Here is a 15,672-nt window from a genome sequence, read left to right on the forward strand (position 1 = left end):
CACTTAAATGTGAGAAATAAAAATCTTCCCCAAAAAGATAGCCTGGCATCAAATATAAGATCCAAAGAATGTCGCAAACAATCAGCGTCTGTGGCTTTAGCAGACAAGAACTCAGGAGACCAAAACTGTTTTCATGGCACTTGGTTCCCCCAAAGACCATTTAGTCTGGATGAATAATAGGAATAAAGACTCTGGCCTTGAGGTCTACAGACTTCCCTAACAAAAAGAAGATGGCTCACTTTCCCCGAGGGCAGCCTGCTCTACAGAAGCCAACGTGCAACCTGGCTGGAAAGCCTGCCAGGAGTCAAGATGGAGACGTGGCACACACGAAACCAACCTTCTAAACCTACAGGTGCAGTGCCAGAATCGAGCGCTTACTGTTTTCTGGTCTCTACAGCAAGGAAACTGACAATCTCAGTGTTTGGCCAAGAAGAATCCACTCCTGGCCTTGGAATAGCAATTATTTTATGATTGTCTCTGTCCCAAACACTAAGCCATTACAACTGTAAGACAGAGCTGTACAGTAGTCTTAAGGTCTAATGCTATTTGGCTGTGAAGCTCAAAAGACCACAATACCTGTGCTTCTCAAATTAAGTACAGAGAAGTAAGTTACAGGCGAAACGCTCGCTAGACACATTGCTTAGTGGATGTGTGCAGAAGGATGCCCAGCATCACAGTGCGAGGACATCTCACCCTCAGAGGACCAGTGTGTCTGTGCTGGGTAGAAATGACCCAAGACTGTGGGAACTAGCACACCTGATTTTGGATGTAAAAACAAGCACAGCCTATTATTTTGGAGCGAAGATTTACAGATAAACTATAACAAGAACACCTCACTTCCAGACTCTTGAAACTCTCCAATAAAGTAGAATGCGCAGAAATGGAGCCAGCTTAGCTTGTGCACAATAGCTCCCTGCTGGGGCTGAAGCAGACCCCAAGAGCCTGTAAGTGATGCCCAGATGCTTGGCATGCTACAGGAAGGGAAAGGTGATACAGAAGATTAATCTGAACGATATGACCCAAAGGCCTCACTAGAAACTTCTTAATTCTGACAGGATGACATGGAAACATTGACAGTTTTCACTCACAGTACTGGTGACTACTCAATCAGCAATTCCTGTAACATTCTAAACAGGTCCTATAAAGAGGGTGAAAACAACAGCTGTGCCAACCAGCACAGGAGCTTCCTCAGATGTGCACGACAGTGACTGTACAGCTCTCAGCTGCCTTGCTGGTCTCCCTGGTTCTCATCTTCCCCCCAGGAAAATAAAGAATGAAAAAGAATCACATCATTTCGATGAGAAGGAGACTGGGGACAATGCATGTGTATACAGTTCGGAGTTACTTGCCAAACAGCATGCATGGAAATCTTGTCTTTTTTATTGTGTTCTCCAAATCAGGCGGTTTTCACATGAGTGCATGCTCAGCTAACTACATGTTAACTTTACCCAGAACCCACTCCCTTTTCAGGTTCATAGAGATGCTTTAAAAAAAAAAAAAAAGGAAATACATGCTCTCTCTGGAGTAGTCCTGCTGTATGAAGACAAAAAGATCGTTAGCAGAACACGCAGGGGTGATATGGACTGCCGCCCACAAGCTTTGTCCCCCTGGGACTTCCTCCAGAGAGCTCACCACCTATCCATGCTCATGAGCTCCTTTATGATGTGGCATATAGAAAAAGAATTCTGCCCACTATCTTCTCAGAAATCTGTCCGTAATTGCCCCAAGCCTCATAAAAGGGCACTTTGTGGTAAGAGTGATATTTCAAATGTTGGGTAATTTAACCCAGAAGAGAAAAAACAGCCACTTACAACATTAGTTCCAGACTAGTGGTCAAAACTGATTCATATAATATCCATCCATCCATCCATCCATCCATCCATCCATCCAACCAGAGTATAAAATTGACTTTTCCTATTAGTAAGGGCCCACACCAAACATCCTAAGTGAGATTATACCATGGTGGAGGGGGAGAAGAGAGGGAGGGGGAGAGGGATGGGGGGAGGGAGCACATGCGCAGAAGTCAGAGGACCACTGTCAGGAGTTGGTCCTTAGTTTCCACCTAGCTGGGGCAGGGTCCCTCTTTTTTCTGTTCACAGGTTATGCACTTCAGGCTGGCTGGCCTGTGAGCTAGTAGGCACCTCTTTCTCTGCCTCCTACCTTGTGGCAGGAGTGCTGAGGTAGCCAGAGTGTGTTACTACACCTGGCTTTTTATGTGGGTCATGGTGTTCAATCTTGTCTCATCAGGCTTGTGTAGCTAGCAGCTTTACACAAAGAACCATCTCCTTGGCCTTAGAACTAGCTTTTAATGTATATTCTAAACCCAGTATAGCTCCCACCAAAACTGCTAAGGGAAGTGGTTTGGAGGTTATAGGAAACATTCTTAAATAGCTACCATTCTTTTGTTTTTTTGTTTTGTTTTGTTTTGTTTTTTAAGATTTATTTATTATTTGTACAGAGCTCTGCCTGCATACCAGAAGAGGGCACCAGATCTCATTATGGACGGTTGTGAGCCACCATGTGGATGCCGGGAATGGAGCTCAGGACCTCTGGAAGAGCAGACTGTGCTCTTAACCTCTGAGCCGCCTCTCCAGTCCAGTTTCTTTCTTTGTTTAATTTAAATTTCTTCTTAAAAATTTATTCACTTTACATCCCAAACATCGGCCCCTCCCTTGTCTCCTCCTGGCCCCACCCTCCCTCCTTCCTGCCCCCTATTCTCCTCCCCTAGCCCTTAGAGAGGGGGAGCCCTTCTCCCTTATCAAGTGACCCCAGCCTTTCAAGTCTCATCAGGATTGCCTGTATGCTCTTCCTCTGTGGCCTGGTAAGGCAACCCACCAGGGGGAAGTGATCAAAGTGTAACAGAATCCATGACAGGGACAGAGACAGCCCCTGCTCCCCTTAACAGGGGACTCATATGGAGACTGAGCTGCCTATTGGCCATGTCTGAGTCAGGGGCCTAGGGCCTCTCCATGTTTGGTCCTTGTTTGGCATCAGACTCCGCAGCCCCACCCCCAACTGGGCCCAGATTTGTTGGCTCCTGTCCCCTCGCTACCACTCTTTGAATAATTATACTAAAAACTGCTAGAGTGAACAATATGATTAGACACACAAATATGTGTCTAATATAAACTTAATGACCACCTCAAACTATTACTGAAAAATGCTAAACACCTACCACCTTATAAATGGATAAATGTAAAGGTGCATTTTGCTCATGAGTATTTCTTTATATGTGTGTTCTTATGGAGAAATGAAACCCCTTCAACCAGAACTTTATCTATGATCTTAAAGCTCCAATACTATTCACCGCCTTCATGATCACCAAGGAAGTAACTTCCTTCAAAATAATACTGAAGACAGACATGGTAATACAATACCAGCACCCGAGGGAAGGCGGTAGGTAGATCTCTGAGTTCTAGGCTAGCCTGGGCTTATATAGACCCTGTCTCCAAAATATAAAAAAGGGGAAAAATTATCACCTTTAAATGAGAGCTCTTTGAAAGGATGCAAACTCCTTTACTGAAGTTTCATGACACTGGCTTTCAAAGCTCAGAAAGTGCTCCCTTTTTGACTGTACACAACAGACTGTCAGATAAGGACCGTGAAATAGCAGGCCCTATAATTACACCAGATTACTGAAATTGGGTCATTCCCTAGTTTCAAGAATGTAAAGGTTGTTGGGCAGTTAACAGATTGTCAGCTGGCCAGGCCATATCAGTCCTGTAAGGGAGTTTCCAGACAGAGTAAACTGGGGTGTGAAGACCTATCCTGTAGGCCCGGGTCCATCTCTTCAATTTCAGTGTGAACAGCTGCCTCACACTCCTGGCACGGGTCTCTCCAAACACAATGGACTGTACTCAGAACTGTGATCCGAAATAAGCCCTTCCTCCCCTAAGTGTCCACTCTCAGGTGTTTTGTCACAGCAACAAATAACGGATACAAACAGGACCTCTAATGAACACGTAAGTCCTAAGCAGAAAAGACCATGTTTAAAAATAAAAGTAGAATGCACTGCAAAGATACAGCTTACACTTCAGAAATGAACAACGAAAAAGACAGTTGTAGATTCACACCTAGATTTAAAATAAAATGTCTTCCAAACAAAACCTGAGCCAAATGCAGATGGGTTGCAGTGCTAGATAATTCAGACATTTCATTTTGGAAACTCCTTAAGCAGCATCTGCCCCTGCTGAGCCCACCAGTTTTGTTGTCCTTGACCTCCTCCCCACATGGCTAAAGTAGGACCCTACTCCAGGATACCTCTGTGATCAGAAGATCCAGGAGGATCAAGTGGAAGGAGGGAAAAGCACCTCCTCTCTGATGCTCCCCCAAGGACCTGCCACACTCTACCATGCAGTTTTACATTCCCACCTCTTCCCAACAGAGAAGAAAGGTTTGGGTGTGAGAAGCTAAATCTATTTAATTTATCTTCTAATCCTGGGTCTAAAAAGGGGCCAGGTACACAGTAAATATTCAAGTGGGGGCAAAAAAAGCTGAGAAAAACCAAAGGGGATGAACCTAAGCCAACAAGAAAAGGTAAAGATACAGTACTCTAATTTTAAAGTAATACATTTGTACTTAACAAAGCTGATAGACCTAGAATAAAAGTACAAACATCAATGCATAATAGTTGTGGCACTGTATCTTGAATGACTTTTACACTAAAAGGGAACATATGAGTTAGTGTGTAACAGGCCTGCAGGGTACTGGGAATCATCTGTATCTGCCTGCTATTATAAGGACACTCAACCCAACACTGAAATGAGAATTGGTATTGGTATTCATCAATCCCTAGCTGCCATGTTCCAACAAAATTATGTCAAAAGTAATTATACACATTCTTTGACTGTAAGTTTTACCAAGTAGGTTAGAGATCAAAATAAAAACAGGGAGCCTGAAATGCCTTTGAAAATTAAAATATCAATGCCTAGAATGAATTCTGTGAAAGAAAAATGTAGTGTTGCAGTGCTTCAGTTAGGAAAGGAGCTTGTAGTTTTCCAATTCCAGTGCTTTGCAAAGGATAAATTCCCACCCCACCAGTTGGAAGCATTAAGTGTCACACAGTTTTTGGCACCAATGAAACCGCAGTGTACTCTGTATAGCGCACCAAGCAAATGCACATTTTGAAGTACAGCTGAAGGTGGCCCTGAGCTGAAAAGCAGGGCTCCGTCTTCTGCATCAGCGATTAGATCATAACTGATTACAACCATGCTGCGAGTGGGGGGTTCAAGTCTTAGAGAATCCTTACCTAATCCAATCCGGTTAGGGCTTGTTTCTCGGCTACATCCCTGACTCCTGGGAATCTTGCTTCGTTTTTCTGAAGACGGTGTTACAGGTGGGCCTCTCGAGGAACCCCCAGCAAGTCCACCATAGCCACTTCCCAACAGCTTCCCAGGGGAACTTGACCGGCTGCCAGCTAAAAGTGAAGCAAAGTGTAGCTAAGTGACGATATAAATCAGGCGGCAAGTCATAGTGAGTAAAGAAGCAAGTTTTCACACAAGAATTTGCATGAAACATATAAAAATAGCATTTTATTTAGATGTACCTTTTCTTTTTTAAGTAAGCAAGTAGGATTACTATCATAAACTAACATCTCGGCTTAGAAGACCCATGAGGCAACTTTGGAAGTGGAGGCGCAGCTTCTGATGGAAATGCTGGCTGACAGGAGCACCCTGTTCCAAGGCACGGCTCTACACACGGCCAGACACATCCTGCAAGCACTCTCCCACGAGCCACCTCCTAACCCTGAGGGCCCAGTGCCTAAACATTAAGTCAATCACTGGAGAAATAGAAACGTGAGCCTAACAGCCCTTCACAGACTTCACTTACGGAAGTGGGCCTGATCTAACAAACGGAAGGCACAGGGACGAAAGAACTAGAAACAATTTAAAACCACAAAGGTACCAAACGCCTGCAATCCCAGCGCTCTAGGAGGCAGAGGCAGGCAGATCACTGTGAGTTCAAGACCAGCCTAGGCTACAAAGCAAGTCCAGGACAGCCAAGGCTACACAGAGAAACACTGTCTTGGGTGGAGGGGGGTGAGTCACAGAGTAAGGTAGTACAAATAACCTTAAACATTAGTAGCTGTAATGAATGTGGCTGCATATGAACTCATCTATTAAAAGACAGAAATTTTCAATTCATGTCTTTCTTCCAGTCCTGGCGATTGAGCCTTGTAGTGCTAGCCAAGTGCTCTACTGTTGAAATACAAGCCAGACTTTGAACAGATATAAAACGAACAAATATAAATTGAACAAAACTATATATTGTCTATAAGAATCAAATGAACACACTTAAAACGAAGCAACAAAACAAAAAGCACAAAGAGTGTAAGAGGCTAACTGACCACGCAGACAGTAAGAACAAACTTTTACGCCCAAGCAACGTAGCTTTGAAATACAAAGCAGGAACAGGTAAAAATATAGAGAGAAAGGGGAAAAGCCACAATTATTAAAAGACCCTACAGAAAGCCTAATAATCCTCAGAGAAACGCACCGGGCCAGCAATCAAAGTATACACACAACCGTGACTTGCTTGACAACCCCTCAGTTACCGACAGGTCACATATACCACCAGAGCCCTGCCTAAACCCTTGGTGCTGCTGTGGCCAACTGGTCTGTGTCACTACAGCCAACTGCCTGGCACTTCACAGCATGACTTCATACACAGACTCCTCTAGCATATATGTGTATATCCAAAAACACACTTTTTTTTCCTTTTTAACACCCACATGTTATAAATTCTGTGTGCTAAGCCTCAAAGCAAATCTAAAAAGAAAATGAGAAAAAAACATCTGATAAAAGGCAATCACATGGGCCACATTTTCTGAAAATACGCAATAAAACCATAAACCAGAAATATCGGGGCTGCTAATCCTTATTAATAGCTAAGTATCCACTTATGATTGATTATAAGTATTCTCTGTGGGTTAAAATTCTCTCAGAAAAACAGCAACATTTTAAATATGAATATACACAAAATAACAGCCACTTAACAAATTAACTCCCTAAGTAGAAATGGCAGTAAAATTTTAAAACATAAAATATAAATAATTGTTCAATGAGTGTAGCCTGTAATCCCAGCACTCGGGGAGGCAGAGACAGACAGACCTCTGTGAGTTCGAGGCCAGCCTGGTCTATAAAGTGAGTCCAGGACAGCCAAGGCTACACGGAGAAACTCTTATCTCCAAAATACAAATGTGTGTGTGTGTGTGTGTGTGTGTGTGTGAGACCTATAAATCAATCAATCAGACAAGACCCCCTTTGGAACAACACTTACCCGCAAATTGTAAAAATTTATTTTACAGTATGTCTCAAAAATATACATCATATACTAAGGTTGTCATTATCCAAATGAGTCATTTGGTCGGCTACACAAAAAAATTAATACCCAATAATGATTAAACTATGCACAATTTGGAAGGAAAACCATTGTAAAAATCAGTAATGCACATTACTGTGAAGAACTAGTCCATGACTTGAACATAAAATAAACTATTAAGTTATGTCAAGAGCAAAAAGAAATGCATTTCCAACTCCAGTATTTGAAAATGCCGAAAGATTAAGTATAAAACAGAGAAATTAATATTATGCAGGGAGCATGGCTGCGATAGAGTGCTGACGACAACAGAAAAGCAAGAAGAGAAATGGCTTACCACCAGCAGGGTTAGCAGATCTGGATCCTTCATTAGGAGAGCAGACCAAAGGACAGGCAAAAGTGGATTAAAAGACAATAACACAATACAGTAGGTCAGCATGCGACACAACACAAATGGCGTATTCACAAGCTCAGTAGCAACATCGCTATGGTTTCGAGGATGCTTTGTGTTACGCACAGCACACAGGGTTAGCCTTCAGTCCCAGTCTGTATGAAACACCCATCTGTCATGTGCAAGCTTAGGAGAAGTGGAGAACTCCAGCCAAGCTTGGTCCCCTGTGCCCCACTTCCATCTTTAAGAAAATCCAGGGGCTGGAAAAACACTGCTATGGGCTATTTTTACCCTTGAGTGTTTATGAGCTTCTTTAATCTTCAAATATCTAAAACATTTCTATCCTTAAGGACCCTACATCTGAAACTAATGAATGTACTTCATACCAAACCAGGAGTATGGTTGCCCAATGCTCATACTTGTGCATATATATATATATATATCTCATTCAAATCATTGTTCAAATATTGTATATGTATGTGTAAGGCTGGCATGCAGGCTCAGTCGTGTGTACTATTTAGAGACCTCTGCACCTGTGAGTGCAACCTGGCAAAAGTGGAACTGAGGCGCCTCAAAGTCCAGCTCAGTATGCTCCCGAGTTTTAAGCCTCTCCTAATATCCAGAGTCCCACAAGAGAGGTAATTTTCATGCCCTCCTAAGTCCAGGTGACATTTGGATTTCAAAGCCAGAGAGACAGCCCTCACCCAGCTTGGGTGGGGAAGTGGCAGAGGTCATAACCAAATGCTATAATAAGAAAAATATAAGATACCCCTCAGCTGCCAGTCCCCCCCCCCCCCCAGGAAATGAGACTGCAAAAATGGGTTATATAACAGCTAAGTTTTCACTTGAGAGACTTCAGGATCGGGGGTCAAAGTGTAGTTTAGTGTCTAACACTATGAATGTTTGTGTGTGACATGTTCCCGTGTGTGCATGTGTGGGGAGGCCAAAAGAGGATGCTGGGTACCTCCTCAACCACTACCTTCTTTTGTCAGACAGGGTCTGAGGCTCACTAATTAGACTGGCTGACTAGCAAGCCCCAGGGACCAGGGACCTCCATTTCCCTACTGCGGGGATCACAGGGGTGGGTCAGTACACCTAGCTTTTTATATGGGTGTTGGCAATCCAAACTCAGGTCCGTGAATATTTTACAGACAGCCATCTCCCCAGCCCACTTGGCAAGGAGCCCAAAGCATTCTTTGGAATGTTCCATCCTGTAAGCCTACCTTACCAGTTTTACTTGGAGTGCCTCAGAGTCACTGAGGTCAGTGCAGAAGCCTGTCTGGCTACTGAAGGAAGCTAAGGTAACCAAAGCATAAAACACACTGCTTACGCTGCGACTGTGAAACCACTTTGGCGCGACTGCGGCCCCGACTGTCCGAGGGTGTGGAGGCAACATTGGTGGCGCTCCCCGAGCTTTGCCGTCTTGTGCGGATCCGACCTGGAGGACACAGCAAAAACAGTTGTTTCCGTAACATTTCAGTGAGTGTGACCTACAGAGGAGCCCACACCACAAGCGCAGGGCACTGATGCGGTGGACCACATAGAGAACGGGGGGCTTCTGTCAGCCGGGTCCCGTGAGAGTTAGACACCAGTGTGCCCCCCGGAGGACGAGCAGTGGTGAACGTGGTTTTGAATTCTCTACACAGCCAGTTTCTCTGGATTCAAGGAAGCACAAAAGGCTGTTCTCTGTAAGCCAGCTAGAACGGACCCCAGCTGACACCTTCCTAGCACCAGATGAAGCTTGCACAGGAGGAATGTAGAAACAAGCCCTGAAGTTGGAAGAAAGTTCAAGAAAGTGCAGGGAAGACTAAAACCAGTGACTTTCAGTAACGTTTTAAAAAGATATAGAGGCTAGACATGGTGGTACACACCTGTGACTCTAGCCCTTGGGAAGTGAGACAGGAGGGTAAGGAGAAATTCAAAGTTACTCTTGGCTACACAGTACGTTTGAAGCCAGCCTAGGCTAAACTTGCTACTGGGTATTGACTAAAAAGCTGCATTATTTTCTCTGATGAGAGCTATGAGCTCTGTAAAATCAGAATGCTCGCAGCAATGCACAGACAAGAATGAGAAAACCAGGAAGAGAAGTCTGGAGAGAAGAGTCTGCCCAGTGTCACTCCTGGCTAGGTGCCTGTCCAAGGCGGCTGCTGGCCCCAAGTACCTCTGGTTTCTGTAAGTCATCCGGCAAAACCCAAGTAGGTAATCCCGCAAAATGAACAGGGAAAGGCAATCTATTTTAAAGTTACTACAGGCATTTCACGTTTTAAAGTTTAGGTCTCTCTCTCACACACCCCACACCTGCATATTTTCTAATGAGCACCTATATCTATGAACCCTGAGGAATACAGTCCCTGTTGGAGGCCTCCCACTCCCCAGCATTGGATGACTTGCTACTAAGGCCAGTGTTTGGGATTCTCTCAAATGTCTTTTTCTGTATATAAATATACTGGTATGATCAAGAAACATAGGCCACTGTTCATATTTTAAAATGAAAATTATAATTAATTTTAAAGGTAAAATATATTGCTCTACTCAGTAACTTTTTGTGAGTACACTTGTAGAACAGATTTTTCATATGGGCCAAGGAGAGATTTTTTTTTTTAATCTTTTCCATATAACTAATTCTTCAATTTCCTTAACTCTTTTCTTACTAATTTTACAATGCCTCGCTTTTTCAGAGCTCTACTTCAGTTTTTATACTCAGGCAAAGGTGCTTTATTTTAATTAAAAAGTACTTTTAGTAGATTTTGTTTTATTAAGATATATATCTGTACACACACACACACACACACACACACACACACACACACACACACACATACACACACCACACACTCTACTTCTTGAGACAGAGTCTTGTTAGGCAGCCAAAGCTGAAAGCTGACCTGGTATCGATATAGTCCAGACTGGCCTCAAACTCAGACAATCTCCTTCAACCTCCTGAGTCCCAGGTATGAGCCCCCATACCTGGCTTTTAATCATTATATTTTGATCTCATGTTTAGAACTTCTGCTAGACTTTGTTATTGATCTGTACGGAGACTGGGGTTATCTAACCTACAAATCCGCCATCATCATTTTTTTCAGATGATACGTTTTCATTTATTTGCCCCATTGTGCTGTCTTAGTCGTATAACACAAAGAGAACAGAAGCAGTGAAGGGCTGTGGACCTTCAAAAATGCTGGGGTTAGTTAGGGTACAGCTCAGTGACAAGCTGTACAGGCAAGGCTTGGGGTTCAGTCACACACACCCCACCGCACTGCACACACAAGGAAGTTGCCCTTTGCTGGCAAGTGATGATGCAGGCTTATGTACCCTGCTCTGTCCTGCGCTCGTGACAGTGAATGCCCACAGGCCCCAGGATTCAGCCAATGAGCGTGGTATAGCTGGACCTTGCACTTGCTGGTGTCTGGAGCTGGGTGGATGCGCTGTTTGTTCTGAATTGGCAGTATGTGGCTCAACCAGAAGGGTCATTTTGGCTAATAAACTCTATGTATTTCACTCACTAAAATGTGTATATTTCAGCCAGGTGTGGTGGCACACGCCTTTAATCCCAGTACTCTGGAGGCAGAGGCAAGAGGATCACTGCGAGTTCAAGGCCAGCCTGGTCTACAAAGCGAGTCCAGGACAGCCAAGGACACACAGAAACCCTTTCTCAAACAAACAAAAGTGTACATTTCTTATTTCTTTTGAACACCATGAGTAGTTATTTTATATTTCAAAACAGACTCAAGTCCTCACCACACACATTCTTTGTGTGTTACCTTTCCTGCTGCTTCCTGCACAGTGCCTTTGGCCTGCCATCTCCTATCTGGCTGATGCAATCTATGGAAAGCCTAGAGGACAGATCTAAGAGTAGCTCCTGTGAAAATCCAGTGTACTCATGGGGGCTGCAAACACAACCCTGAGCTCCGCAGCAGGGGTCCAGAGGAGCAGAGTTCAGCTTAGTGTACATACAGAGCCCGTTATAGAGGAGTAGACAAGATTGTTCTCCCCATGAAAGACACTGAAGACAGCAAAACAATCTGAAGATGATAGTTTTTCCAAGTACAGCCGGGCATCCAAGTCTACTTTTTCTTTTCTTCTTCTTCCTCCTCCTCCTTCGCTCATCATCTTCTTCTCCTTCTTTTTTGGTTTTATTGGGAGGGGGTTTTTCCAGTGCCCTGGCTGTCTTGGAACTTTCTCTGCAGACCAGGCTGCCTTCCAAGTCACGGAGCTCCGCCTGTCTCTGCCTCCTAAGCACTGGGATTAAAGGCGTGAGGCACCACACCTGGCCCCATATCTACCTTTTCATGAATGATATGGTCCCTTCAGGCCAGGGCCTTGCACCTCTGATGAGCTTGATGTCTTGTTTTCTGTGTGCCCTAGGACTCAGCTGCTGAGCTATGGGGGAGGCCTGAGAAGGGCTTGTTAGTTCTGAACTTTCTTTACTTTTTTGGAAAGTAGCTACATAGTTTGAAGGGCTTCTGGTGTGCTGTGTTCAAGTTGGTGTCTACTTCATGGGAAAAGGAACTGGTGTCTACTCTAATCCATTGGCAATTATAAGAGCCTGGACAGGTTTTTAAGAAAAGACAAAAAAAAAGTTTTGTGGTCTTCAAGAGAACCACAAGCTACTGCACAAACACAGCAGAAACCATGAGAACACAGTGCAGTTGTGGACCACAATTAAATGACAGAGACAGGACGGGAGTGAAGGGAGGAGGCAAAGCCAGCATGAGCAAGAATAGCGAAAACAACTAAATAACTACATAACAATGAAGAAAAACTGTAGACTTAGAGGGAGGGCCGTGTGTGTGTGTGTGTGTGTGTGTGTGTGTGTGTGTGTGTGTGTGTGTGTGTGTGTGTGTGTAAAGCAAGAAATTTCGGTGGAAGAGTTCAAGCCTTTGGCTTTCAGGAGATCAAGGAAGACTGCTCCAATGTCACAGCACTTTAACCCTTGTAAGGATTCTCTTTTGGTCACGCTTTTTCCCCCCGCTTCTGAAAAAAGACCCTAACTTCTAAGTTCTATGTCTATCACACAAGCATGGTTCTCAACAGCCCAGCCTCTTACCCTGTGGCCTCATACCTAAACATGGGGACTGTGAGAAAAACTGAAGAGGAACTGTTGATGAACAGCCAAGCGTAAACTGAAATCAGAGTTGAGCTCCTGATGACCCTTCTGGTAGTGCTCGCGATGATCTGACTGTGAGGTGTCAGGAGCTGAGATGGTGTTGTTCTTTGCCCCGCCCCCCACTCCACCCCACCCCCACCCCCGGATTCTTGAAACAGGGTTTCTCTGTGTGGCCTTGGCTGTCCTAGACTCCCTTTGTAGACCAGGCTGGCCTTGAACTCACAGAGATCCACCTGCCTCTGCCTCCCAAGTGCTGGGATTAAAGGCGTGCGCCACCACATCCAGCTTGGGAGTTGTTCTTAATGCACAAACTTTTCCACTCTTAGAGAAACACAAGAGGCCGGGCGTGGTGGCGCACGCCTTGCACTTGGGAGGCAGAGGCAGGCGGATCGCTGTGAGTTCGAGGCCAGCCTGGTCTACAAAGGTGAGTCCAGGACAGCCAAGGCTACATAGAGAGACCCTATCTCAAAAACCAAAAAAAAAAAAAGAAAGAAAGAAAGAAAGAAAGAAAGAAAGAAAGAAAGAAAGAAAGAAAAACACAAGAAAGGTAAAGATTTCTCCCATTTTCTTACTGTCACTTCTCAAGCAATAATCATTTGGACTGCATTGATGAGAACGTCTGATTTTAAAGATCGCCACTTGCTAAATCGCACCTTGGGTTAAGACAGGATTTGTAAGGAGTTCTCAAATGGCCCCATACATACTCATACCTTCTTGTGCTGTGGAAAGCAGTGATCTGGGCACTCATCAAGCAAACATCAATCAGTTCTGAAAAGTGTTGACAATGGTCTATGTTCTGTATTGACAGACAGCCAAAACATGAAATTACAGTATGGTGGCGCATGTCTTTAATCCCAGCACTCAAGAGGCAGAGGCAAGTGTATCTGTGAGTCCAGTCTAGTCTACAGAGAGAGAGAGAGAGAGAGAGAGAGAGAGAGAGAGAGAGAGGGACAAGAGAGACAGAGACAGACAGACAGACAGAGAAAGAGAGTCAGAGAGACTGTGTGTGTCTGTGTGTGTGTGTTCCAGGACAGCCAGAATAACATAGAGAAACCTTGTCTCAGCTGTTCTAATTACTTCCTGAGTGCTGAGGTCACAGGCATGTGCTACCACACCTGTTCTGACTTTCTTGGTGGCTGCTGTTTTGACACAAGCCTCTCCTTATAGCACAGGCTGGACTTGAACTTGCTGCAGTCTTTTCCTCAGCCTCTCAAGTACTTGCACTTCATGCAGTGCGCCACCACACCTAGTTTGGTTCTTTTTGTCTCAGAGCCTAGAGATTGTAAAATCCTTAAGATGTATTTTAGAAGAGTTTTAAAGACTCACAGTTAGGAGTATGGTTCCCTGGTAAAGTGGGTGTGTCCTGCACACAGACCCCCTGACCCATCCCTTTCACTGCTGGAAGAGAAGGGAAGAAGCACGCTGGGCTTAAGAAGGCAGAGGAAGCCGCGGCAGATGGCTCAGTTGATAATGGATTTACCCAGCCAGGAATGAGAACCAAAGTATAAGCCCCATCACTCAGATAAAAGTCACTTGGGCAATGTGGCCACTTGTAAACCCAGAGCTTGGCAGGCAGACACAGGCTCCCCGGGGTTAGCTGGCTATTTCGACTAGACAGATTTGGAGTCCTCTGGGCTTGGCAAGAGACCCTATCTTAATAAACAAATTGGAGTGTGAATGGGGAAGACACTAGATGTCAACTTTGGGCCTCAACACACACACACACACACACACACGTGTGCATGAGAACCTTTACACATATAAATACATGAATAAGGGGGATGAGAAGAGGAAGAAGAAGAAAAAGATGAAGCGAAGAAAAGAAGAGGAGGAGGAGAAAATCTATTTGTCTCTTTTCCCTTCTGATTCCTGAGGACCTAGACTATGGCTTCAGGAACCGTATGGCCAAGGAGGCAGCTCAGTTGGCAAGGTGCTGGCTCAGTGTACTCAAAACCCTGGGCTTCATTTCCAGCACTGATATTCTGGGAGGGTGGTGCACATCCATACTCTCAGCCTCCCTTGGGAAGAGGACCAGGCTGTAAGGCCGTCCTTGGCTAGTTAGAGAGTTGGAGGCCTTCGTGGGCTACAGCAGACCCTACATCCAAACAAAATATTAATAAACACTCTGTGCAGCTGGTGAGATGGCTCAGTGGTTAAAGTGCTGGCCACACAAGTCTGACAACCCGAGTTCGATTCCCAGGGATTCCACATAATGGAAGGGCAGAACTGATCCCTTTGAAAGTTGTCCTTTGCTCACCACACAGCACACAGATGGGCACTCACACACACACACATCATACACACACAGCAATAAAGTTTAAAAGCTAAAAAGAGTTACCCTGCTCAAACCCTGCCTTTCTTACATGGTAGCCATTTTACAAGTATGAACTAAACAGGCTGGTCTTGATTGCTGAAGGCATTGTCTGCAGGGCTGGGGATCGCAGGCACTGCCTCCAGTAGGCTACACTTCTCTAAATTCAACTCTTGACACGCCATCCTGTTTTCTACCCAAAAATCTTGGGAAAGGACAATGTTGTCCAACAGTTGCTAACCTAAGGTCAGTGCACACCACGCCGGCTGTGTCTCAAGTTCAATGACCAAGGCAGGGGCTAAGCAAGAGTTTCTTGGCCTAAATTATGGGTCTCGGAGATGTGGACAGTGGTGTGGGTGGAGAACTCAGCACAGAGAAGGCTATTCTCACAGGGCTGGTGAGAAGATGAGTGTGCACACGTGAACAAATAAAACCAACAGCATATAATTCAGCAATTAGGAGAGTAAAACGCTATGAACAATGTCCTTGTAGTTCAGTAAAAATGTTCACCACCGCTGAAACTTGACACGAACATTTACTTTC

General features: G+C 44.6%; 1 protein-coding gene across 6 annotated transcripts in view; it reads right to left on the reverse strand.

The window, feature by feature from the left end:
• Positions 1-15,672, reverse strand: part of CLASP1 (cytoplasmic linker associated protein 1) — a 220,730-nt gene that overhangs the window by 72,157 nt on the left and 132,901 nt on the right. For 4 of the 6 annotated variants that reach the window (XM_084774619.1, XM_084774618.1, XM_084774616.1 and 1 more), the window contains 2 exons: positions 9,039-9,146; positions 5,249-5,416 (listed from right to left, as the gene is read on the reverse strand). In XM_084774619.1, the coding sequence (XP_084630745.1) occupies positions 5,249-5,416; positions 9,039-9,146 (276 nt within the window). Of the gene's footprint in view, positions 1-5,248; positions 5,417-7,654; positions 7,682-9,038; positions 9,147-15,672 lie in introns of all 6 variants that reach the window. The other 2 variants (XM_084774615.1, XM_084774617.1) reach the window with 1 other exon arrangement.

Source organism: Acomys minous (genome assembly GCF_964271855.1).
Source record: "Acomys minous genome assembly, chromosome: 1".
NCBI lineage: Eukaryota > Metazoa > Chordata > Mammalia > Rodentia > Muridae > Acomys > Acomys minous.